Here is a 24,919-nt window from a genome sequence, read left to right on the forward strand (position 1 = left end):
AATGATTCAGAATGTAAAACAAGTTTAGTAACAATTTTTTTTTTTTAAACATTTCAGTCTCTTTATCATACAGTTTTGTTAGATTTAAGGTGACTTGTAAATTCAGAGTTGGACATGTGTAAGCTACATTGTTAAGATAAAGAGATTGTTGGTTTACGATTTTTTGTTTCGTGAGAAATTGTAATTTGACCGGTTTTCTTGTATGAGTACATACTTCTACTATTGTTGAAGCAGCTCAAAAACTTTGTCGAAAACACACTAAGATGAGCAGAGCAAGATGGTTCGTAGGGTTGCAGGTTTTACTGTAATGACTCTTGAGCTCACATGGGTTTTGGAAGTGAAAATTCGAATTTGAATCTTTGCGATATCCACAAATCAGAAGAGATGCAACTTATTTATTCTGGCAATCTGGCATAGACAAATGATACAAACAGAAGTGGTGAATCAAAGTTTGTGACTTTGACATGAAGAGAAGCTGCTAAACATTTCACTATTATCAAAGACCACTTGAGTAAAGCGGTCTTATGATGGTACAAACGTCAAGTAACACTAAATCCTATGTAAAAAGGAAAAAAAAATCTTCAATCATCATCATAATAGTAAAACATAATATGACATTAGCAGAAAAAGAGAGAGAGAACTAAATCCCATTCTCCACTGCCTCTGTCCTTTTTAAGACAGGAAGGTCCTTATGGGTGTAAACGATTCCATTGTCTCCATCAACAACTTGTCCTTTTCCTCTCATTATCCTGTCATTCATCACCACAACCATTTAAACTTCAGAGCTTTTGACAATTCAATGTACTATGGAAAGACAAAATAGACTTAATTGTACCATCTCGTTGTCAATAATCCTTCTACTCCGACTGGACCACGGGCATGGATCCTGCTTGTGCTTATTCCCACCTATACATAAGAACAAACCAAATTGACCATTCATTCATCGACACTTCTCTATTTATTTGGTTTAGAAGATGTGATATAATATGTTTCTTTCTTCCCTACCTCTGCACCAAATCCGAATCTAAAACCATCAGAGAATCTTGTGCTTGCATTGTGGAAAACAGCAGCACTGTCAAGAGCACGAAATGTTAAAGAATTAGTTAGTTTTCCGTATATTCAACCTCCAACATTTTATATGATTGATATATCAAAAGCACAAAAGCTCAAGTACATGAGCTATTTACCTGTCTACTTGATGGAGAAATATCTCTGCGACTTCACTATCTTCTGTCACTATGCAATCAGTGTGTGCACTGCTCTCATAAGATAAGACAAAAGAGTGGCCACACTTATTTTCCAGCACATGCAAAGAATACAGAGCGGTAGGCCCTTTGTAAACTTTGTAATGTCATTATTTGTTGAAATCAGTAATAGTTTTACCTTCCATGTTGGTGAATATGATCTATAGCACCATGTACGTCTTCGACAATTTCAACGGTGCAGGCCTTGGAACTGTACTCGTGATGAAATGATTTTGTTTCCGGAATATTCAGTTTAGCACTTGCTCTTGGCCCACCATATAAAGTGACACCTGCAATTTGACGCGTACACAAAAACTCTTTTTAAATGGCTAACAAACTAAATTCTATCTTAGTTTTAGTGTTTATGAAAGCTTTATAGTTTAACATAACTATAAAACGAAAGTTGTAAGGCTAAAACTCAAGACTGAAAGATAGATCCAATAAAACAGATTCATTTTCCAACACTACTATTCTCACCTTTGCTTTGCAGAACAAAAATAATATCATTAAGAAAACCATTCTGCTCCAAATCCTTATGTACAAGAAGAGTTTCCTGTTCGGACAATATAAAAAGAGATGAGGAAGTGAGACACGAAGTAATAAGAGATTAGAGAACTAAAAACGAAATCACTTTGCATAAATGAACAGTACTGAAAGAGGTAAGAATCTCTAACCATCGCATTACAGGCTGCTGGATAGTCCAACTTTGCATCGGAAACGATGCGCTTTGCCATGGCCAGATTACAAGACTTATCAACATATACATGACAGATTCCATCTGGATACACCCAAAAGGTAAGCCATATTCTCTCTAGGCCAATACAATTTAAGAACTCAATGGAACTGAACTTATAAACATACCAGCATGGCCTAGCACTGGGATTTTCGTCGAGTTTTTTATCTGAGAAACAAGCTTGTTGCTGCCTCTTGGGATCACAAGATCAATAACGTCATCAAGCTGTAGCAAAAAAATGAAGGGTTTCAGTTTAGGTAAAAAGCGCTAATCACTTCTGGTGGCTTGCCATACATGTATCTACCTACCTTGAGCAAATCAGGAATCTCTTCTCTCGAAGTCACAAGTCCAATGAGTTTACCTCCAACAGTCTTTGGAATTGCATCAGTGATCACCTAAAATTTTCCGTGGATCTCACAAATTAGCCAGATAATAACTAAAATGGAGTTCACTCCAATCTATGAAACATGAGGTCGATGTACCTTGTGTAAGATAGCATTTGATCGAAAAGCCTCCTTTCCACCCTTCAGCAGAAGACCATTTCCACTTCGGATTGCAAGCGAAGCTATCTGTTTGATTCATCGATAGAGCATGGTGTTTAGCGATTAAAATTTACATCTGAGGGCATAAAGGACAATGACTCATGGCATACCTGAACAAGTGCATCAGGTCGAGATTCAAATACAATCAGAAGCACACCTATTGGTGATGAGGTCTTCTCTAAAATAAGATCATCTGNTCAGTTTAGGTAAAAAGCGCTAATCACTTCTGGTGGCTTGCCATACATGTATCTACCTACCTTGAGCAAATCAGGAATCTCTTCTCTCGAAGTCACAAGTCCAATGAGTTTACCTCCAACAGTCTTTGGAATTGCATCAGTGATCACCTAAAATTTTCCGTGGATCTCACAAATTAGCCAGATAATAACTAAAATGGAGTTCACTCCAATCTATGAAACATGAGGTCGATGTACCTTGTGTAAGATAGCATTTGATCGAAAAGCCTCCTTTCCACCCTTCAGCAGAAGACCATTTCCACTTCGGATTGCAAGCGAAGCTATCTGTTTGATTCATCGATAGAGCATGGTGTTTAGCGATTAAAATTTACATCTGAGGGCATAAAGGACAATGACTCATGGCATACCTGAACAAGTGCATCAGGTCGAGATTCAAATACAATCAGAAGCACACCTATTGGTGATGAGGTCTTCTCTAAAATAAGATCATCTGCAACCTGTTGCATAAGAAAATTCCGCATTTTAATAGTTGGAACTTTTACATCATATGAGGATATTCTTTCCCAGTATTTGAATCCTAGTTTGTAAAGTATTGTTCTCAGATTACCTGAGTTTTCTTTAATACACGACCGATTGGATCTTCCATTTCAGCTAGCTGGCGAACGGAAGCTGCAAGGCTTGAGATCTATCAAAGCACAAAAAATGTATAAGTAAATAGGCCATACAAAGACAACAAAAAAATTGGTGCAATAGGTTTCATCACACAGTGAACACTGACTTACCTTCCCAGGCTTCATAACTAAGCGAGCTACCAGAGACTCATCATATCCAGCTTCTTGTGCTGCAGCAACATCTAAATCGTTCTCAGCTTTAATTGTTTTCTCATTTGCTTCAAGGGCGTTGGCAATAACGAGTAGAATTTTCTTCCTATCTCCTGAAGACAAGGCCTGTAAGAAAAATGTAAATAAGTTGAGTACACTTGCAAAAGAAGAAATAGTTTTATGACACTTGCATCGAAGCCCTAACATTACCTGAAGCTTTCTTGAGCTTTCCCTTGCAGCAACTGCCATGTCACGAGAAGTAGTATCTACGACCGGAGCCCACAAATGAGCATCTTGATGGAACAGGGTACCGACACGCAGTCCTCTAAGGACTTTACTTATATTCTCAGCTGCAAACCCACTTCATAAAAGTAGCAAGAAAAAAATCACTCTTCCATCCAACATTATATGTTGTTAGCTTATTGATCAGTACCTTCTATATTCTGATATTTAAGGGAAGATAACTATTAATAGAGATTACGAGTACGGAAGGGACTTTTACCTGGTTATGATAACAGGAATGCCACCATAAGCTGCATTAACAGCAGCTTTAACTTTTGCAGTCATACCCCCTCGTCCTAATTTGGATTTTTCGCCGAAAGTAATCTCGTCCTGGTGTTTTTCTTTAATGAATGTGTGGATTAACTTTGAGTTAGGATCACTTGGGGGGCCAGTATAAAGACCCTCAACATCACTTAGAAGGATCAGAAGGTCAGCTTTCAGCTCTAGCGATAGAAGAGCAGCTAAGCTGTCATTATCCCAAAATATACCAGTAGAATCCTGTACAGGTTTAAGTATAGTGAAGCTGTAGATTAGACTATAAGACTTAGAGCAACATCATGTACAGTCAATAAGTATCATAAAAAAATTTCACAGTTCCATGTCAAAGAGTACAAGAAAGGCAATCAACAAACCTTGTAGGGGGCTCTGCGAGTGCTTATAGCATCATTTTCATTGAAAACAGGAATAACCCTCATTCTAAACATCGCTTTGACAGTTTCACTTAGTTGCTTCCTGAAATCTTTATCTCTAAAACTGCTATCAGTCACAAGCATTTGAGCCACCGTCACATCCAACTACCCAACAAAAAAAGACGAAGAAAGCAAAAAAAATCAATATTTGAAATACTTTTCAACAATCAAGAAACAGCCAAAAAAAAAAAAGAGCATCACCTGGTCAAACATAGTCTCATAGTAAGCCATGAGGCTGCTCTGTCCAACACCAGCACAAGCCTTCCCATCAAGATCCATCTGTGGCTTCTGGAGGTCTGCAAAACTGAAACCCGTATAGAAAAAGAATCAGCACAACAACAACAAAAAAGAAAACATATACAACAGGTAAGACACACAAATCAAGCCTTTGAAGAGGAACACTAGAAACAAAAGAAACTCAAAAAGACTTGTTTCCATCACAAAAACCTGCTGTTGACTAATTGTCTATATCGAAGCCTTTGTCGACCAAGACCAACCGCACCAGACGACACCAAAATGACCTCAAATCCATCCGAGTTCAATTCCGCAAGCTTGACATTATATACACACACAAAAGTCATTAACAAACAAAAACCATATCCTTGATTCTGTTTCTAAAAACAGAGCTTAATCAAGAACGTAAAATCATATGTTTCCATTAATATATAAAAATACCTGCTCACAGATAGCTCCTAAACGTCCAAGAGCCAATCTTCCACCTTTTCCAGTAACAACTGCAGTCCCAACCTGTTAAAATCAATCAAACTCAAACGAATCAATTAACCAATATTAATCAATCAAAAGAAGCATATGGGGTAGTGATAAAAATCGAAGATTTAGGATTCAAATACGATAAAGTTTCAACATTTTTCTCAGATTTCTCCGCCGTCAAATTAAAAAAAAAAAGCTGAAAACTTTAAGAGAACAATCATTGAAATAGTACGGATTAACACAGTACCAATTGACACAAAAACACAGACTTCAAAATATATTAGACTCAACGCAGATTAAACAAAAAAAAGTCAAACCCAGAAATGTTATTGGAAGACAATCATCAAATCAACAAAGAAGGGAAAAAAAAAAAAGAACCTTGACAACAATACGCTTAACGTCCCTGGCGAAGACGCGGGAAGGATCGATCTCCGTCATATTTGTCAATCAAAACAACGAGAGAGAACGAGTCAACTTAGTCGGGGACTCAGTTAAAAAGGGAAGAAGAGGAGAGGACGTGAGAAATATGGAATTGGATAATCCGGTGAGGGTGATTCAACTGAGAAGAAGCGAATGGGGTCTTTTAAGAGCGTAGACGAAAGTTGTGATATTATTCAATTAAACCCTCAATCTTTATAGAAATCATGTAATAGTACCCAAGTTTTCAAAAGTAAATTTTTAAACCCAAATTGTCAGAATAGATAGTTTTGTTGTGGATATAAGATTAAGAATTGTATGCATGTTGTATTATTTTGTTGTCGGTTGTTCTTAGTATATGATTGCTAATCTAACCACCATGTAATCAGTTCTCTTTCTATAACTTATTAGTAAAACTAAAAACACAAAGATAGTATAATGTTTTTGGTAATGCTATGTGTCTTATGTAGAATGCATCACTGAAACTATTTATTTTGAGAAATTGTTTGTACTTTTGTCAGTTCGATGTCTAATTTGTATAATAGAGTTAATATTTGAAGAACTCATCGCAAAACATGTCGCAGTACGTATCTTTCTTTGTGGACACAACATGTCACAAAATTTACAATTTGTAAGATTTTGCTACCGATTAAAAAGTTGCTACAAATTCTATGGCCAAATTGTCAATTTATTAAAATATTTAAGATTCCTTTGGTATATTTCTATTCTGAAGTGAGACTGGTTATAGAATCCTTCTATATAAAAGAAAGAAAGAAAAAAACTTAACAATATTCATGTTTTTGAACTAAATTTCCAACCACATGGCGCCACGTGATTAGGGATCCTGATTGATGACGTGGTGGTTGTAGTATAAAAGAGATAGGGTGAAGAGCAGAGGATAAATCTCTCGAGTGGTAGGGGTATTTCGGGAAATTTAAAAATTGGCGGCTGAGAGAGCTTCATGAACGTGAACAACACAAACGAGGTGGGGAAGAGACAACAAAGCAAGTTTACTTGGCAATATCTCATGAAACTATGAAACTTAACAGTTTTTTAATTATTCATACGCGGCGCCACAACATTTCTTTATCATCATTATTATCTTTTTTAAAAATATTTTGTTATCGTTGAGTCCAAAATTCAAATGATTTTGACACAAATCAATATGTGACATTTTATAATGTTATAACCACTGTATTTATAACAATCACGAATGTAAAAAACTCTTCCCTTTTTTTAGAAGATTGAATTCACTTTCTGTTTTCAGATAAAGTTTTATTTAATATCATGATTCATGGGGAGACTTTAATTAGTTGTATATATGTGTTTCTTTGAAAATAATTCGTTTCTTGCATTTGTTTCTTTGAACGTATTGGTATATCAAATAATATTTTTTTGATATGTCTTTTTTAATTGATCAAAAATATTTATATATTTTCTTTGTATATACAATATAGTCATCGGTATAGATCCCACGGTAATGACTAAAGGTCAGTTGCCTCCCAAAGCTATAATTTATATAAATGTTTGATAGTTTGTAAAGGTCCACCTATATAAAATTAAAAGCTTCGAGTGTCGAGTCTAATTCTAATTATTAGCCTTCCACACAAGTTTCGTGAATGGAGGTTAATTGTCCCACATAAAAACACCTAAATTAAAATTGAAAGAGATTAATGTTTCACACCTAATATACAAATGTAATGATCAGACGCAAACACTATATAGCGACTTTACGCCAATTAGTCTTCAATCCAATTGTATTGTATCCCGTATTAATTTAGTATACTTAGTGAATCTTGATTCTTGTATCCCATATTTATACTTAACTTTAGATTATCAAAAGCATTTGTTACTTTCGCTACTAGTATTGAGTTTTTTAGTAGCTAGTGCACGCACATGTAAATAATCCATCTTAGACATGCGTATTTTACTTCGATTTTTTTTCTTCTGTTTTATAGCACGCTATGGTTGATTGATATAGTAATTAAGTAAGTATACATATATTATATATATGTATAAATATATATATATATATATATATATATTCTTCTATCACAATGACACAATATCTCTAGAAAATTGATTTTTTAAAATATAATTTTTCAATCGAAAGAGAAATATCCTAAACAAATGAAAAGTTATTCGACACGCGTACTCCTCTATAATTCTAGCTCAAATCTATTTTGGCCTGTGAAGCTAAGAGCCAAACAGTATAAGCTTGGATACGTACGTCTTTCAAGCTCCAATGTTTGTCCAATCTCCATCAAATTTTTAACATCCGTTTAGACTACGTACGCTTCGAATAAACAATTTCACACGGCAGTAAAATGATTATAAACGGTAATCCTTTTGATAGTGCTACAATGCAATAGTTGCCACCAAACAAATTGATGACAAGGAATAATATGCGACTCGTTTGGATGTCGATCCCCATCCAAACCCAGGCCGAAGGGACCAGCCAACGAGACTATGTACTACTGCAAGCATCGGGTGATCAGTTCAAGGTAAGTATATCAATAAATAAATATTACTAATTTATCTAACCCCCACTTAAAACACGTTTTAATGGATTTGAACACTATTATTAAAACCACGCTTACCTGCTACACGAACAGAAAAATTGGTGATTAGTTACGTCGGTATATGTTTGATACCACCTATTCAACAAAACAAAACCAAAAAAATAATGAAGGAAAAATCAATAGGACGAAAGACTCGTCACTCACATGCTTTTTTCCTGTTATAGATGCTTGATATTGGATCACATTTCGTAACCACAAATAGATTTCAATGAACGTAGTGTCGTAATCTAGCCCATAGTTTTTATAATCTTCGGATCACTCAAAACAATCCGGCCGACGCGCAAACCAAAAATATAAATCAAACAAATATTTATGTATAAAATTATCTATTTTGCGTATTTATTAATCTCTTATCGTAGATATTCGTTCGTGGGGAGTGGGGTCAATGGTCACTTAATTCCAAGAATTTTATATATATGCTACAGTTCAATTTAAGCGATATATATGTTCTGCCGCATGACCGACATCATCGTATTGTGTTGTTCGACATCTTCCAAGGGGTTTTTTTTACGAATCAAAACTTTAATACACGACAAATTATTTCATCGTGTTTCGATGTAGGCTCGTAGCTAGACGTTGTGAACACTTAAACAAAAACAATCACGGGAAACCAAGTTGTAGCATTTGAATAAATCCTTACGACCTAACAAAAATAAATGTTTTCATCATGAAAATGGTTTCATTAGTGATGAATCAAAATTCTTACAGTTGGACAAAGTTTTGTTTGTCAAGCTGCAGGTAGAAAACCAACTCACCTGACGCAGTTCAAATGCAAGTCATGTGGGTGATATGGTAACATGAATCTGTCAATACTGGGATGTAGATCTAAATCTCATATATAAAATATTTGATATAATATATTATGATAATTAATTACTTATAATTAATATACTATTTTAGACACTTAATTATTGTAGAGTTCAATGGATCCTCACTAATTTAGTATCTACTTTATCATGGTTTTTTATTTATTTCACGAATCTAGCAGAAACATATTCAAATTAAATACTTATATGAATTATCAATGGATCTAAATTACGTTTGGATCTGTCATAGCGTCAAGCCGCACAAAATATCTTCTTCTTAGAAGAAATAAGATATTTCATTATTTTGTGTGCACTACTTAAATGTTTCATCAGACCAGTGCATGCAAAACGCACGAGCCATTTGGTAAGATAGTTATTCATTTTAGTTTATTTTTCTCTGATAAACCAATTACTAAAATAACTTTAGACAAATTTTGATTGGTGTGGTTTAACTAAAAAAATCGTTCTAAATCGTATTTTTAATATGGGAAAAGGAGGTCGCCGCTTACGGTTCACGACGAGCGTCCAAAAATGGAAAAGTCGAGTGCCGTCACGTTCAGAGACTGTGTAATACACAGTACAAGCAAACAACAAGTTACACTCATTTATTTTCTTTTCTTATTTGGTTTTCTTCACAAACCGGAAACCTCGTAGCCGTTTAGATATTTTGCTCTCTTCTGTTTTTTTTCCCACGAGAGTTTTGGAAAACTTGACAACAACGTAAACAAAATTTAAATTAATAGAAACGATTGGCTGAAACAATTCTATATGAAACAAATTCGATCGATATAAAATGGTTTAGCGGAAATTATATGTGTACTATTTGTTTTCTAAGGTTTTTGACAAAGTCTTCTCTTATATACTTTTTGTTTTTGTTTTTCTAATATACGTGGCGAGAAGACGCATATAGAAGAAGAAAATCCAAAGAATCATTATCACTGTATTACTAAAAATTATTCCACTCAATTAAAAAGTTAATAGAGACATATCTACAAGAGAAAACAAGTTAACAGAGACATTATTGAGCTATTGACCGACAATAAATTATTTTTTTAAGTTAATTTAGTAGTATTTGGGAAAAGATGTTATAATCGGCAATCAAAACGAGATCTAGCTTAAGACAAATAAAGGACTACATAAGACAGAAACCAAAGTTGACTTACCACTTATGCTATGTGAGTAAAAAAGCAAGCACTCGACACTTAAGCTCAAAAGAACAAAAAGAAAAGAAATAGAATCAAATAAATGTTGATTTGTTCATTTCCGATAGTGGGCTTCAATGTTCATATTTCATCTGCAATAATGGGCTTAAGACTACATGTAGGTTTTTTTCTTCTTTCAAATAGAGATCATATCCGATAATGGAGTATTTATTTTCATGTCACAAGTTAGGCAAAACAAATGACCTAATAATAACCACAAATATATAGCAGAATTTAACGTTCCCCCAGCGAAAGATAAGATTTATGCAATTACTTGCAACATATTTTCGATTAATTCCACAATATACCAATAACCATAGTTCTCAAACTTTAACTTTGATGACTTTTTTGATTGCCACCTAAAAATATACTACAAGGAGAAAAACAAATTTAATAAATCCTTACACTCCCATCTTTTATTCAATAGTACTACTTACGTTTTTCCAAATCAAATTTTCGCCCCCCCCCCCCNNNCCCCCCCCCCCAAAAAATAAAAATCTCAAATATTTGAATAAAAAATAATTTGTTCGAAAGTGGTCTGACTTTTCAATTTTACTTTGCCTCCAAGGCTCAAAATAAAAATATCTCAATATTAATTTTATTAATAATTGTATATTATTATTGGAGCCTCCTTTAAATTAGGGCCCAAACGGTGGCTTATTCGGAGGATCATCCAGGGCCGGCGCAACCCTTATTCTTAAAAACCATCGACTCCCATCTTTTTCCTTCTTTCTTCTTCTTCGTTCTTCGCCGCTTCTTCTCCTCGAATTCATCCCTCTCAAGTAAGCTTCTTTGATTTTTTCCTTCTTAGACCTAACCAAACATCAATTATTTGTAAACCTAATTTGTTCTTGTAACCTAATCGATTGCAAAATCGAAACTTTTATATTTTATATATAAACCCTAATTTCGTTTTTCATGTTTCTTTATTTACGCAGGTGTACTCGTTTAGCCTCCTCCTCCCTCTAATGGCGACTCGTAAGCTTTCTGCAAATACTGTTGTGTTTTTTTACTTCTCTTTTGATTAGCTTTTAATGGGATTTGTGATGGGTAATTTAATAATATGCAGGTCTTCAGTTTGAGAACAACTGTGAAGTTGGTGTCTTTTCCAAACTTACTAATGCCTATTGCTTAGTCGCTATTGGAGGCTCTGAGAACTTTTACAGGTTTGCTTTTGCTTTTTGTTGTGTTGGATACTCTGTAAAAGTTTCAGTTTTTTTTTCACTTGTTAATGTTTTTTGTATGATGCTTTTGTGTAGTGCTTTTGAGTCTGAGTTAGCAGATGTTATCCCTGTCGTTAAGACCTCTATTGGAGGAACACGAATTATTGGGCGTCTTTGTGCTGGTTCGCTTTCTCACCATCTCTTATAAGTTCATGCTTCAAACCTTCTTTCTCTTTAGCGTAATGAATGTGTTTTTTTTTTTTGTGTTTCTCGATATAGGAAACAAGAATGGGCTTCTTGTCCCCCATACAACTACTGACCAAGGTAATTCTTACAGTTCTTTCTACAAATCATTTCTCACTGCAATTACTAATGTCTCCCATGATACAGTTGACTTTGATAGTAGACATATACAGAGATAGTTGAGTTTTTGCTGGATACCTTTTATGCAACTTGTCTGAAGCATCTGCACTGCCAATCCCTTTTTCATTTCATTTTATGGGTGGACTTTTCATAACTTAATATGGTTTTGGACCTTTGGGTGTAGATGTTTTTCCTCCTCCGTTGTTGATGAATCTGTTACCTCTGTACTATATAGGAGTCTCTTGCTCTTTTTTGATATCTTGAGTTTATATTACGATTTTTGTGGTCTGTAGTAGTTAGGTTGCATCTCCTGATTTATGCTGATGGTTTTTATTCTGCCAGAGCTTCAACACTTGAGGAACAGTATACCTGATCAAGTTGTGGTCCAGCGAATTGATGAACGTCTGTCTGCTCTTGGAAACTGCATTGCCTGCAATGATCATGTCGCTCTTGCTCACACTGATCTTGATAAGGTATAGATTGTTGCCCTTCTGAGTTTTTTCAAAAGCATTATCTTTACTTTATATCTTTTCAAAAGCATTATCTTTTCATGACTGGCAAGAAATGTTGAAAGTATAAGTAGCCATTTATACAAAAATTTGCAAGGATAACGTAATATAGTCCTTTGTAATCACCTGAATCTTATTCAATATATTGCTTAAGCTCCCTCCTTCTACTGTATGCGTTATAGATGATTTTAAATTTTTACTTTATTATATCTTGGCTTGTTAACAGAGTTTTACACATGCCGTTTGCATTTTGGTCTAGTTCTTATGTTACGTTTTGGCATTGACAGGAAACAGAAGAAATAATTGCAGATGTTCTTGGCGTTGAAGTTTTCCGTCAGACAATTGCAGGCAACATTCTTGTGGGCAGTTACTGCGCCCTATCCAACAGAGGTGGAATGGTGAGAGGATAAAGAACATAACACCCCTTGGAAAACTGATGAATTTGACATTGGTCTCATTATAATTTGAATGTTTTGCCTCAAACAGGTTCATCCTCACACCTCAGTAGAAGACTTGGATGAACTCTCAACTCTTCTTCAAGTCCCTCTCGTTGCTGGAACCGTAAACCGTGGTAGTGAAGTTATAGCTGGGGGTATGATCGTGAATGACTGGACTTCCTTCTGCGGTTCAGACACAACCGCAACAGAGCTCTCTGTTATAGACAGCATCTTCAAGCTAAGGGAAGCCCAACCCAGCTCTATCGTCGATGAGATGAGGAAGTCTTTGATCGATACCTATGTTTAAATTTTGTTTTTGTTTGGATGAGACACACAACAACAACATCCCCAAGTGTCAATGTCAGAGATTTTCATACTCTTTACTGTTTCAAGAATTAGCTGTTTCTCTAATATTTTTGTGTGGTTTTACTTTTAACTGTTTAGAAGTAATCTGTTGATGTCTCTTTGAATCCTTTTAAAGTAAAATTCCTCGTTGAAATTGCACAAATCTTCTAAATGTGGTCCACATTTTGGTTCATATTTTAAGTGGAGAAGAAACCATTTGGTGAAATAGATAACGGTTTTGTTCGGTACATATCCTAATTCTGCATTTCTATGTGATAAAGTTGACACCTTTTTCGCTCAACTAGTTTGAAGATTAAACTGAAAGTTAGGACCTTTCATTTCCAATCCTTACACGGTTACACCCAATACGACTCGAGGAACAGATCCTAAAATCGAAAGTTCGGATTTTTACCTTTTTTTTTGTTCGTGTTCTATGGCAACTGGTAAATGTTCCGTTTCTCTATAATCCGACTTTGTCATCTCATAAAGTTTATATGAATGTGTCTCACTCTGTGTGTTCATTCTTTTACGTTTTCTGTTTTATTTGCCGGGGGAAAGACGAAGGTGAATTGTCAGCTCGTTACCAGAACACTTTGGATGCATTGTCGTCTTTGATCACAAAACGCAGCAGTTTTGTTAGTAACAACCAATCTCAGAGATTCCGTTTGCTCCTCCATTATCTCAAGGTTCCAAATCATTTTTAACCTTTTTGTGTGTTCATACCAAAAGTTATGAGCTTTTTCTTATATACTCATGAATCTTTCAAGGTTCTTGAGCTCGAAGACGCAGTCTCACAACTAAAAATCATTCATGTGGCCGGTACTAAAGGAAAGGTAGAGACTTCAAACGCTCACTCATGTATCTAGCTCATTGAGATTGTATATGCAGGTTTTAAATTTTGTGTATAAGGGATCAACATGTGTATTTGCGGAATCTATTCTACGTTGTTACGGTCTTCGAACTGGTCTCTTCACATCTCCTCACTTAATCGATGTCAGAGAGAGATTCCGTCTCAACGGGTGAGCTTCTGAAAACATACACATTGCAACTATTTTATCAAAGAAAATGTTCAGAAACATAATTTGCTTTCTTCAGCATTGAGATAAGCCAGGAGAAATTTGTGGACTACTTTTGGTGTTGCTTCCATAAACTAAAGGTGGGGGCTTATATAGAACAGAACATTCATTAGGTTTTTGTTTCTCTCATTTTAGTTACATCCTTTCAAATTAAAGTGCAGGAGAAAACTAGCAATGAGATTCCAATGCCTACTTACTTCTGCTTCCTTGCATTATTAGCTTTCAAGATTTTCGTAACAGAACAGGTTTTGAAATCTCTTTTCCTCTCAGTAAACTAAAATCATGTGCATGCCTTAGGCATATAATGTTATTGATGCTACCTACCCGCAGGTAGATGTTGTTATATTAGAAGTTGGCTTAGGTGGGAGGTTTGATGCGACTAATGTGGTAGGAAAAATTCAACTATCTTGTATGTGAGATTAAGATTTGGTTTATCAGGTTTTGTGACTAACAAAGCATATGTTAATAATATATATATATATATAGATTCAGAAGCCTGTCGTCTGTGGTATTTCTTCACTTGGTTATGATCATATGGAGATACTTGGTTAGTCTCTTCCGCTTCATTTCTCGGAAATAAATGAATCCAATACGTTTGTTGTAATCACTTGGTTTGTATATATTCAGGATACACACTTGCTGAAATTGCTGCAGAGAAAGCTGGTATCTTCAAGGTGCTAACAAAAAGCTTCTACGTTATGTGTTTCAGTTTCCTTCCTTAACAGTTCTCTCTTTTGCAGAGTGGAGTTCCAGCTTTTACAGTGCCTCAACCTGATGAAGCGATGCGTGTACTCAATGAGAAAGCTTCAAAATTGGAGGTAAGGCTACACAAAACAACTTAACCAAATCATTATATAGATGGTTGAGATGGCATACGGGTTATCAAATAATTAGTACGTACTTGTTGTTAAGGCGAATCTTCAGGTGGTGGAACCGTTGGATTCGAGTCAGAGACTCGGGCTTCAAGGCGAACATCAATATCTAAACGCTGGTCTTGCGGTTGCGTTGTGTTCTACATTTCTAAAAGAGATTGGTATTGAGGAAAAGAATGGTTTGAATCAGACAGTGAGTTGAAACAAATGAAAAACATTATTGATTTTGTGAATTTCTGTTAAGAAATAACGGTTTTCTTACTTATAAACAGAGTGGTTTACCAGAAAAATTCGTCTCTGGATTGTCGAATGCTTATTTGATTGGACGGGCAATGGTGGTGCCTGATTCAGAACTCCCTGAGAAGATTGTGTATTACCTTGATGGAGCTCATAGTCCTGAAAGCATGGAAGCTTGTGCTATATGGTTTTCAAAACAGATCAAACAAAACCAAGAAAGAAGCCAGAAAAGATCAGAGCAGGTCAAGCTTTTTTAAATTGTGTCTTCGATACCTCGATAAGTTTTTATCTAATGTTGGTTATCTATATAATGCAGATACTCTTGTTCAATTGTATGTCTGTTCGTGATCCGAGTTTGCTTCTTCCACGATTAAGGAGTAAATGCATTGATCACGGTGTGTTTAAACTGTTTAATGGATATAAACTGAGCTCTTATTAGGATTTACAAGAAATCTGATTGAAGATTGTTTTCTTTAAATGTCGTAGGAGTTGATTTCAAGAAAGCCGTTTTTGTGCCAAACGTATCAGTGTACAACAAAGTGGGATATTCGTCGAACGATGACACACGTGTGGATTCAGTGACGTGGCAGTTCGGTCTCCAAAGGCTTTGGGACAGTTTGGCTCGAGGTGAAGCAAAATCTAATTTAGAAAGTGTTTCTAAAGGCAAAGAAGATGAGGTGAAAAGTTTCGTTTTCTCGTCACTTCCTTTGGCCGTTGACTGGCTCCGGGACAATGCTCGCCATAGTAAACAAGTTCGTTTTCAGGTAAATAATTGTTTAACTTTACTTGTAAAGTAGTTTGTTACATTATGTAATTTTACGTATAATGTTGGTTTCAGTTTTTGTTCCTTTTCATGTGACAAAAGTGGTCTAATTGGGATTTTGTTAATTTTGTTGTGTTAGGTGTTGGTAACTGGCTCATTACACTTGGTGGGTGATCTCTTGAGATTAATCAGGAAATGAATACACTCTATGTCTATGCCTGTAATAGTTATATGAAAAGATACATTTGGACATGATTTTAACAAAGAAGACAAAACACGTGCTGAATAAAAAACACTAGTAAAGGTCCAACAAAATCTTACAAGCTATACAACGTTTTCAAATGTGTACCACACCGACGACGCCAATGTTTAAATGATTGCTGGCCAAAGCTTTTTAAAGTGTGGATGTAACAATGGAAAAGGAATCTGACCATACAAGAGGGAAAAAAAATACAACAAGAAGAGGTGAATCACGTGGCGGTAAAACGTTCGTTGTATCTAAAACGCTGTCGTTTCAGTGTTTGCCGTGTAGGTGTGGCGTTGGAACCAAGCGTACACTACGAAGTCTTGTAAGCAGAGAAAGTAAAACTGGAAAACAAAAAACAAAAAAGACGAGAGGCACACAAAAAGAGAGACCAAAACCAAAGCTTTCAAGCAAAGCAAAAGCAAATTCAATCAAAAACCCAATACGGAGATCTTTGAAAGTTTCGTTTTTTTTTTATTTTCTTCTCTCCTCGAAAAATTCGAGCTTTGGTATTGTCTTGTTCGGATAAGCTTCTAAGAGGTGTGTGAGATTGAGATTTTTTGATAGGTTGAGGATTTCTGATTTTGGGCGGCTTAAATGGTGATGCAGACGGATGCTAGGGTTGGTGTGAGCTCAGGGCATGGCGTAGCGTCTTCGTCTCATCGTTTAACGCAAGACCAGAGATCACATATCGAATCGGCGTCACAGCTCTTAGCCGGTGGACTCGCCGGTGCTTTTAGCAAGACTTGTACTGCCCCTCTCTCTCGCCTCACCATTCTCTTCCAGGTTTGTTTCTTTTTCATCGAGCTAGAATAAGAAAAATCAAGCTTTTGGACAAATTGAAGTAAGACCAATTCAGTATTTTCAATTGCACTGTGTATATATCCTCCTAATGAAGCACGTCTCACTCTGCGTACATAGGCAGTAGAACCACTTCATAGAATTGATGCATTGGTCAATTGTCATCTAATTTCTAATCTAATGTAACCAACATTGCAGCTACGTTTCCACTGGATCTGGTGAGAAGAAGGAAGCAGCTAGAAGGAATAGGGGGGCGAGAGGTAGTGTACAAGACAGGTTTGTTAGGGACATTAAAGCGTATTGTTCAGACCGAAGGAGCGAGAGGCTTGTACAGAGGAATTCTTCCAGAGTACTACAAAGTGGTACCTGGTGTTGGGATTTGCTTCATGACCTACGAGACATTGAAGCTTTACTTCAAGGATGTTTCGTCAAGGCTATAACGGTTTGAAATGTCGGTAGGTTTTTTAGGGTCTATTTTTTGTGAGAGGAAAAAAAACTGTAAACCATAAAGCGGAAATTGATATGTATACGAAATGTAGAATAATTATATGTATTGTTTGGTTAATATATCAATCGATAGCTTATACGAAGTTAACATACTGTACTCCTATCCTAAACTGATACGAAGGTTACATACTCGGATGATACTCCTAGACTCTAGTTAAGTGGAAGTATAATGGTATAAAAAGAGAATGGTAATGGGCTTTGAGTATGTATACTCACTAAGCTTTTAAACAAGGATTAGCTTAAACGCGTATCCCACATCGGAAGTTTAAGAGAGATTGGTAGTGAGAGTTTTATTATAAATAGACTTGACTCTCCGTAAGATTAAAAGCACGCAGCCATGTGGTGAGCACAAAGCGAACTATTCTTTCGCCTTTTACTAAAGAATACCGTGTGTTCTCCACGCTTAAGTGGCATACGCCTATTTTTGGAGGGCTCTCACATCATCGTGAGTCCCAACAATCTCCTCTAGTACGAATATTTTTGGTTGCCTAGTGTAAGTATTTAATTTGTTATAAACTTTAGAGTTAATTACGAGATTGGCATTTATTCTCATGGGTATTGTTCAATACAGACTTTCTTTTCGTGATTACAGACCATCACACAAAATTAATCGTCTCTTTATCTCGACACAACTCTGGTTTCTAACTTGAGAACGGCAACGTAGTGCCACGAAGATGATAGTGATGAATTATCAATCACAAACATGTAGTTTTGAAATTCACTTTAGATTTGAAGATGAGTTGGAAATTTTGATTCACTTTGTAAAGAATAACATAATTTTTTTGCGTTTGTTGTTAAAATGTTTAAGAAAAAATCTTAATTGATTAGATCAATGTCTAAAATGGTTCAACATTATTCCTTTAGGGTTTAGATATTCAAAACACAGTCAATTGAATATCTTGGATTTATCGGAGTAGATGGTGTTGGTGGCGGAGATGTTTTGTGAAATGGCGGTGATGAGATCCAGCGACAACGGCGGTTTAGATATGAAGATGAATTGGAAGTTTTAATTGGCACCCTTGGGTTCAATAGTTAGTATCCTTTTAGGGTTTAGTTTTATTTATTAAAAATCAAGAGTTATCGCCGGAAAATTAGATTGTGTTCAAAGAAGTACCGTATGAAAAAAAAAAAAAATTTCAGAGAAGCATCGGCGTTGTCAAGAGAGAAAGCAAAAAAGTGACACAGAAGACAGAATAAAAATGTCATTTTCAATCTGTAAAAAAGCCTAATTCTGAGAGTATGGATAGAAATGGTCATTTTGAAAGTTTTCCAGCCAACAAATGCCCATTTAGACAATAACCCCTAAAACTTTAATTTGTCATTGAGAAGGTAAAACTCTACATAAAATAAGTACAGTATCAGAAAAGATGGAAAATTAGAAATTGGGGTATTTTTATTTTATTTTCTCAATTATAAACACACAGACTTGGTGAATCCCTTATCAAAATCCCTAAGCATTCTGCAAAAGAGAGGAGGAGGAGAAATGAAGAAAAAGATGAAAGCAAATGGATCTAATAAACCTTCGTTAAGCTCTATGATGTCTTCTCTCTACGATTCGATCGACGAGTCGCATCAACTCATTTCTACTCGGACTAGTAATTCGAATTAAAACATTTGTCTTGTTTCTCCATTTCATCCCCCCCACTCAAGCCTCATCTTTTTTTTTTTTGCTATATATTTGCAGTGGATGGAGGAGAGCTTAGTATCACAGGTCTTTTGGCGATCGGTGAGACATTGAAGTCTATAGAGCTTCAACTTCAAGCTATCAGAGACTTATTGCGTCAAAGGAAAGAAGCTATTCCCAAGGGCAAAATCTCTTCGTTTTTCAATTTCGCTACTCTGTCTAAAATTAAGATGACCAAATCTAAAATTGACACTCTACAAGGACCTATCTCTGTAAGTTTTATGCTAAATGTTCGGTTCAAATCTGATGATTAGTTTCAGCCATCGATTTGATTAGGGTTTATTATACTCTCTGGGGGTTTTTATGTTGGTTTGATTGTAGCGCCTTACTGGGGTTTATATGATCATGGCAAGGACGTTGCATCCAGAGTTGTTTTCAGATGATACAAATATATGGTAATCTATACAATATTAGCTTTGGTGAATCCTACATTGTAGACTATTAGTTTAATGTGTTTGCTTTTTTTTTTTGTCTTGTTTTCCAGTTTGATACAGGAAGAGCCCAACAACAGTATTAGTCCTGAGGTTGGTATTGTTATTTGTTTTGATGTTTCTTGATTCTTGTTTCTGACTTTGTTGTGTAATGTTCTTAGCTAGTATTTGTGTGATTTCAGGTGATGGTTCTCTCCCCTAGCCCAACCGAGGAGGATATAGGACTGAACAACAAACTTCAGAATGAACCGGTAAAGAGTCTTTTCTCTGAATCTTTTTTCATCCATGGTGTTGTTTGAGATTTGCATATATGGTTTTGATTAGATGTTTATCAATGGTTTCTGAGTGATATGAGTTTAGCTCATTATCTCTTATACTTGTTCCTTTCCCTCTTTTACCCCATGAATTGATTATAATATCTGATCGGTAATTACTATGACTCTGCGGTTTCGGTCCTTTTGATACTTGCAGTAAAAACTACTCATCAAAATAATGGTTGATTTCTCCTCAGCGTAAAGTTCATAGGCTTTGAGTTTTATCACACACACATGGTTTTTCTCACAAAGATATGGTGAACAACATTGACATGCAGGAACCATTGAGGTCTGAAAGTTAGACAGACAACAGTTCAGTTGGTGTGGTAACAAAAGATGGATAGGCTCGTGCGTGAAAGGACAGGAGAGAATCTGAGGAAGTTAGGTTTAGGATTGTTTTTCTAATTAGTATCTCTAATTTCAGACAGTAGTTAGCACTTTTCTCTAGTATGTTGAGAAAAAATATAAGCAGTGTCCTCACCTCTTGGCCCTCTTCTCGTGTCCAAGAGTAATGATGGGAAAAATGGTAATTACAATATAGCAATACTAATGACTATATATCAGCATGTAAATGGTTGTGCATGGGTAACTGGCATGCTCACTTTGAATATATATATATATATCTTAATTATTATGATCTCTCAGGGTTTGGCTTATAATGTGGTTCACTACTTTATCTTCAGTGTAAATGGCTGTGCATGGGTAAATGGCATGCTCACTTTGAATAGATATCTCTCAGGTTTTGGCTTATAATGTGGTTCACTACTTTATTTGGCCAAACATTGTATTCTTTATGCTCCTATTGTTCGAAACTTGGGACCAAAGTACCATATAAAATCACTTACTCTTGATGATTTTACGTTAGATTTGGTTATTGTAAGTTATAAAGATATATCTTACAAAGACTATTTACAACTTAACAATACACAAAAAAAGTGATTCTAAATACGTGATTCTGAATGGTATATTGGTCCAAGTTTCGTACAATAGGAGCAGAAAGAATATATGTTTGGCCATATATATATATATATCTTCTTAATTTCTCATCTGTGGCTATGCTTCTTGTAACGCCCGCGTCCCGCGCTCCTAAAGGGGGGCAATTTGTTTTAAGGAAATTGATCGCTAGCTGAGCCTAAGTAGCTAAACTACTAGCTCAACTAGCTAGAATATGAGCTGTACGAGCTGAACGTGTTCGATGAACAAGTTAGCTCAGCTACGGACAGCTCTCGGCCAGCTGCGGACAGCTATCGGGCAGCTAACGTCAGCTCGACCAGCTGCCAGGAAGCTGCCACTAGCTCGACCAACTGCCAGGAAGCTCAACCAGCTGGACAGTAGTGGACAGTGAACGAGTCAGCTGGGTGCTGGGAGCTCGGTCATGGGACGCGGCGACGAACGGGTATGGGCGAACAGTCGTGACCGAACAGGCACGACCGGACAGGCGTGTCCGAACAGGCACGACCGGACAGGCGTGACCGAACAGGCGTCATGACCGAACAGGCATGAGCGAAGAGGCATGACCGAACCGACACGGACGATCGGTCATGGCCGAACAGGCACGGCCGGACAGGCACGGCCGAACGTGTGCGATCGAACAGGAACGATCGAAGGGTCTCGTCGAACAGGTACCTTTTGGGACCAAGACTTCGGCCAGAACCCTATAAATAGAGGGCGTTGCCTTCATTTCCAGGACACCACGCCATCATCCTTCCATCGTCCATCAAGTCCGAAGTAGAAAAGGGGGTGCGGCTCGGCGAGTATTCTCATCCAAACTGATGCGCACGCTACCTCTCTATCGAAGGTACGATGAGACGAGCGACGGGTCGGTAATCGGGCCGAGCCGATCGTGGGATAAGCGGTGTTTCGTCCGAAGAGTCGAACTGACCGCAGGATGACCGACGGTTCGATCATAGTGTCGGACCGATCGAATGGTCATTGACGATCTGCGTCCACGGACGGATCGATCAAGCGTCGACCGGTGATTCGATCGCTAGTCGGATCGGGCGATCTAAGGATCGACGATACGAGCCGTAGGTCGGATGGATCGGTCGGGTGGTCAACGAGTCAGTCGGAAGTATCGGCTTGGTCCGTGGATTGGCGATTCGATTATGGGGTCGGATCGTTTGATCGGACCTGGCTCTGATACCAAGACCGACGAGTCGACCGGGGTACCAAGATATGACCGATAGGTCAACGGACGGTACGTCCGGTAAGCTTCGGACACGAGTGGTACGGGAAGCCGATAGCGCAACCGATCCCTGTGAACCGAAGGGACTATAAGTCCCCATCCCTAAACTGTGCGAGCCTGTGGGGTTGGTTGGTTGTATGGCTATGCACCAAGGGATGGGTTAAGGTTAATATGATATTCCGCTGCGTATAAAGGTCCAAAGGCAAGGCCGCGAGCCAAAGCTAAGTGGACGGGTTAAAGGATATTCGGCCGGGAATAGGGCCGAGGGGAAGCCGTGACCGCGGACGCTGGGACGTCCGGGTCGGGGTCTTTCAAGTTGGTATCAGAGCATGCGCGATCCTGTGGGGACGTATGCAAGTATGCTATGTGTTCGGACGAAATGGAAATCTCTGATAAGACCGACAACATGCTTGGGAACGGGAATGTGTTCGCCAAGATGAGCTCGTGAATCGAGCGATTGTTCAAAACGTTGAACACATAGCATATCGACCAGAAAGTCGGGAATTGTGACCGCGTCTGGGAAGGACGGGTCGGGAAACATCGGCCAGAAGGTTGGAAAATATCGACCAGATGGTCGGGAATTGTGACCGCGTCCTGGAAGGACGTGTTGGGAAATATCGACCAGAAGGTCGGAAATTGTGACCGAGTCTGGGAAGGACGGGTCGGGAAACATCGGCCAGAAGGTCGGGAAATATTGACCAAAAGGTCGGGAATTATGTCCGCGTCCAGGAAGGACCACGAACGGGAAACATCGACCAGAAGGTCGGGACACAACGACCAGAAGGTCGAGAAGTTTCTACACCCACCGAATTCGAGGACGAATTCATTTTAAGGGGGGTAGACTTGTAACGCCCGCGTCCCGCGCTCCTAAAGGGGGGCAATTTGTTTTAAGGAAATTGATCGCTAGCTGAGCCTAAGTAGCTAAACTACTAGCTCAACTAGCTAGAATATGAGCTGTACGAGCTGAACGTGTTCGATGAACAAGCTAGCTCAGCTACGGACAGCTCTCGGCCAGCTGCGGACAGCTATCGGGCAGCTAACGGCAGCTCGACCAGCTGCCAGGAAGCTGCCACTAGCTCGATCAGCTGCCAGGAAGCTCGACCAGCTGGACAGTAGTGGACAGTGAACGAGTCAGCTGGGTGCTGGGAGCTCGGTCATGGGACGCGGCAACGAACGAGTATGGGCGAACAGTCGTGACCGAACAGGCACGACCGGACAGGCGTGTCCGAACAGGCACGACCGGACAGGCGTGACCGAACAGGCGTCATGACCGAACAGGCATGAGCGAAGAGGCATGACCGAACCGACACGGACGATCGGTCATGGCCGAACAGGCACGGCCGGACAGGCACGGCCGAACGTGTGCGATCGAACAGGAACGATCGAAGGGTCTCGTCGAACAGGTACCTTTTGGGACCAAGACTTCGGCCAGAACCCTATAAATAGAGGGCGTTGCCTTCATTTCCAGGACACCACGCCATCATCCTTCCATCGTCCATCAAAGCCTAAGTAGAAAAGGGGGTGCGGCTCGGCGAGTATTCTCGTCTGAACTGATGCGCACGCTACCTCTCTATCGAAGGTACGATGAGACGAGCGACGGGTCGGTAATCGGGCCGAGCCGATCGTGGGATAAGCGGTGTTTCGTCCGAAGAGTCGAACTGACCGCAGGATGACCGACGGTTCGATCATAGTGTCGGACCGATCGAATGGTCATTGACGATCTGCGTCCACGGACGGATCGATCAAGCGTCGACCGGTGATTCGATCGCTAGTCGGATCGGGTGATCTAAGGATCGACGATACGAGCCGTAGGTCGGATGGATCGGTCGGGTGGTCAACGAGTCAGTCGGAAGTATCGGCTTGGTCCGTGGATTGGCGATTCGATTATGGGGTCGGATCGTTTGATCGGACCTGGCTCTGATACCAAGACCGACGAGTCGACCGGGGTACCAAGATATGACCGATAGGTCAACGGACGGTATGTCCGGTAAGCTTCGGACACGAGTGGTACGGGAAGCCGATAGAGCAACCGTTCACCGTGAACCGAAGGGACTATAAGTCCCCATCCCTAATATGTGCAAAGCCAATGGGGTTGGTTGGTTGTATGGCTAAGCACAAGGAATGGTCAGGGTAAAATTATATTCCGCTGCGTATAAAGGTCCACAGAGCAAGGTCGTGAGCCAAAGCTAAGTGGACGGGTTAAAGGATATTCGGCCGGGAATAGGGCCGAGGGGAAGCCGTGACCGCGGACACTGGGACGTCCGGGTTGGGGTCTTTCACTTCTCTCCCAGACATTCTTCATGTCCCATTTCATAAATCTAACTATCAACTGCTTCTTAAACTCACTCTCAGATTACTCAAAATAATCTCCAGTGGATATCCAACAACTGTTGTGGAAAGATCTAATCAGCCTAGAACTAATCTAGTTCAAGAGTGCTTAAACTTTTAACTCAGAAAAAGAAAGTAACTAAATCTAAAATAAGATTTTAACTTTTAACGATCTATCCTCTTTGTTTTTGTGTCGCGTTGATTCCACAACTTGCAAATATTTTTGTTTTGTTTTATCTTATTTTCATGACTCACAAAAGTTGCAAGTTGCGAAGACAACATATGGAGTCAAACCCTTTGGAGTCAAACCCTTTGTTATTCATGATGTCGATCATGAATATTATTACATCACTATAAAAGCTCTATGGCGAATCTATCTTTGACCTTATCGATCTTCTGGTCCTTTAGATACTTATATTCCCCAACACATGGTAAAA

The 24,919-nt window shown here is 38.3% G+C and overlaps 4 protein-coding genes across 6 annotated transcripts; 3 read left to right on the forward strand and 1 right to left on the reverse strand.

The window, feature by feature from the left end:
• Positions 373-5,786, reverse strand: LOC104712202 (delta-1-pyrroline-5-carboxylate synthase B-like). The gene is made up of 20 exons (XM_010429044.1): positions 5,595-5,786; positions 5,181-5,252; positions 4,953-5,056; positions 4,707-4,809; positions 4,449-4,610; positions 4,037-4,314; positions 3,745-3,895; positions 3,496-3,660; positions 3,321-3,398; positions 3,121-3,210; positions 2,951-3,037; positions 2,777-2,863; positions 2,106-2,202; positions 1,919-2,022; positions 1,722-1,797; positions 1,384-1,534; positions 1,188-1,256; positions 1,006-1,072; positions 836-906; positions 373-749 (listed from the first exon to the last, which is right to left on the reverse strand). Exons 1-20 carry the CDS (start codon positions 5,652-5,654, stop codon positions 641-643), a joined length of 2,181 nt encoding a protein of 726 aa, XP_010427346.1. The 5' UTR covers positions 5,655-5,786; the 3' UTR covers positions 373-640.
• On the forward strand, positions 10,850-13,165 carry LOC104712203 (eukaryotic translation initiation factor 6-2-like). The gene is made up of 8 exons (XM_010429045.2): positions 10,850-11,005; positions 11,162-11,201; positions 11,293-11,389; positions 11,483-11,568; positions 11,666-11,710; positions 12,092-12,222; positions 12,546-12,656; positions 12,745-13,165. Exons 2-8 carry the CDS (start codon positions 11,192-11,194, stop codon positions 13,000-13,002), a joined length of 738 nt encoding a protein of 245 aa, XP_010427347.1. The 5' UTR covers positions 10,850-11,005; positions 11,162-11,191; the 3' UTR covers positions 13,003-13,165.
• On the forward strand, positions 13,284-16,237 carry LOC104712204 (folylpolyglutamate synthase-like). Of its 3 annotated transcripts, XM_010429047.1 has the most exons (15): positions 13,284-13,483; positions 13,599-13,726; positions 13,808-13,873; positions 13,950-14,059; positions 14,136-14,196; positions 14,278-14,361; positions 14,447-14,503; positions 14,603-14,663; positions 14,744-14,790; positions 14,857-14,934; positions 15,029-15,181; positions 15,261-15,467; positions 15,542-15,620; positions 15,712-15,989; positions 16,128-16,237. In XM_010429047.1, exons 1-15 carry the CDS (start codon positions 13,474-13,476, stop codon positions 16,185-16,187), a joined length of 1,479 nt encoding a protein of 492 aa, XP_010427349.1. In that variant the 5' UTR covers positions 13,284-13,473; the 3' UTR covers positions 16,188-16,237. The 3 variants fall into 3 exon arrangements, with proteins under 3 accessions (XP_010427349.1, XP_010427348.1, XP_019084890.1); XM_010429046.1 differs by lacking the exon at positions 13,284-13,483 and having other exon boundaries at positions 13,490-13,726; XM_019229345.1 differs by lacking the exons at positions 13,284-13,483; positions 13,599-13,726; positions 13,808-13,873; positions 13,950-14,059 and having other exon boundaries at positions 14,273-14,361.
• On the forward strand, positions 18,389-20,606 carry LOC104712205. Its single transcript, XM_019230328.1, has 7 exons — positions 18,389-18,869; positions 18,965-19,135; positions 19,225-19,436; positions 19,546-19,619; positions 19,709-19,748; positions 19,838-19,906; positions 20,248-20,606. The coding sequence occupies exons 2-7, from the start codon at positions 19,024-19,026 to the stop codon at positions 20,269-20,271; spliced, it is 531 nt and encodes a 176-aa protein (XP_019085873.1). The 5' UTR covers positions 18,389-18,869; positions 18,965-19,023; the 3' UTR covers positions 20,272-20,606.

Source organism: Camelina sativa, chromosome 9 (assembly GCF_000633955.1).
Source record: "Camelina sativa cultivar DH55 chromosome 9, Cs, whole genome shotgun sequence".
Classification (NCBI taxonomy): Eukaryota; Viridiplantae; Streptophyta; class Magnoliopsida; order Brassicales; family Brassicaceae; genus Camelina; species Camelina sativa.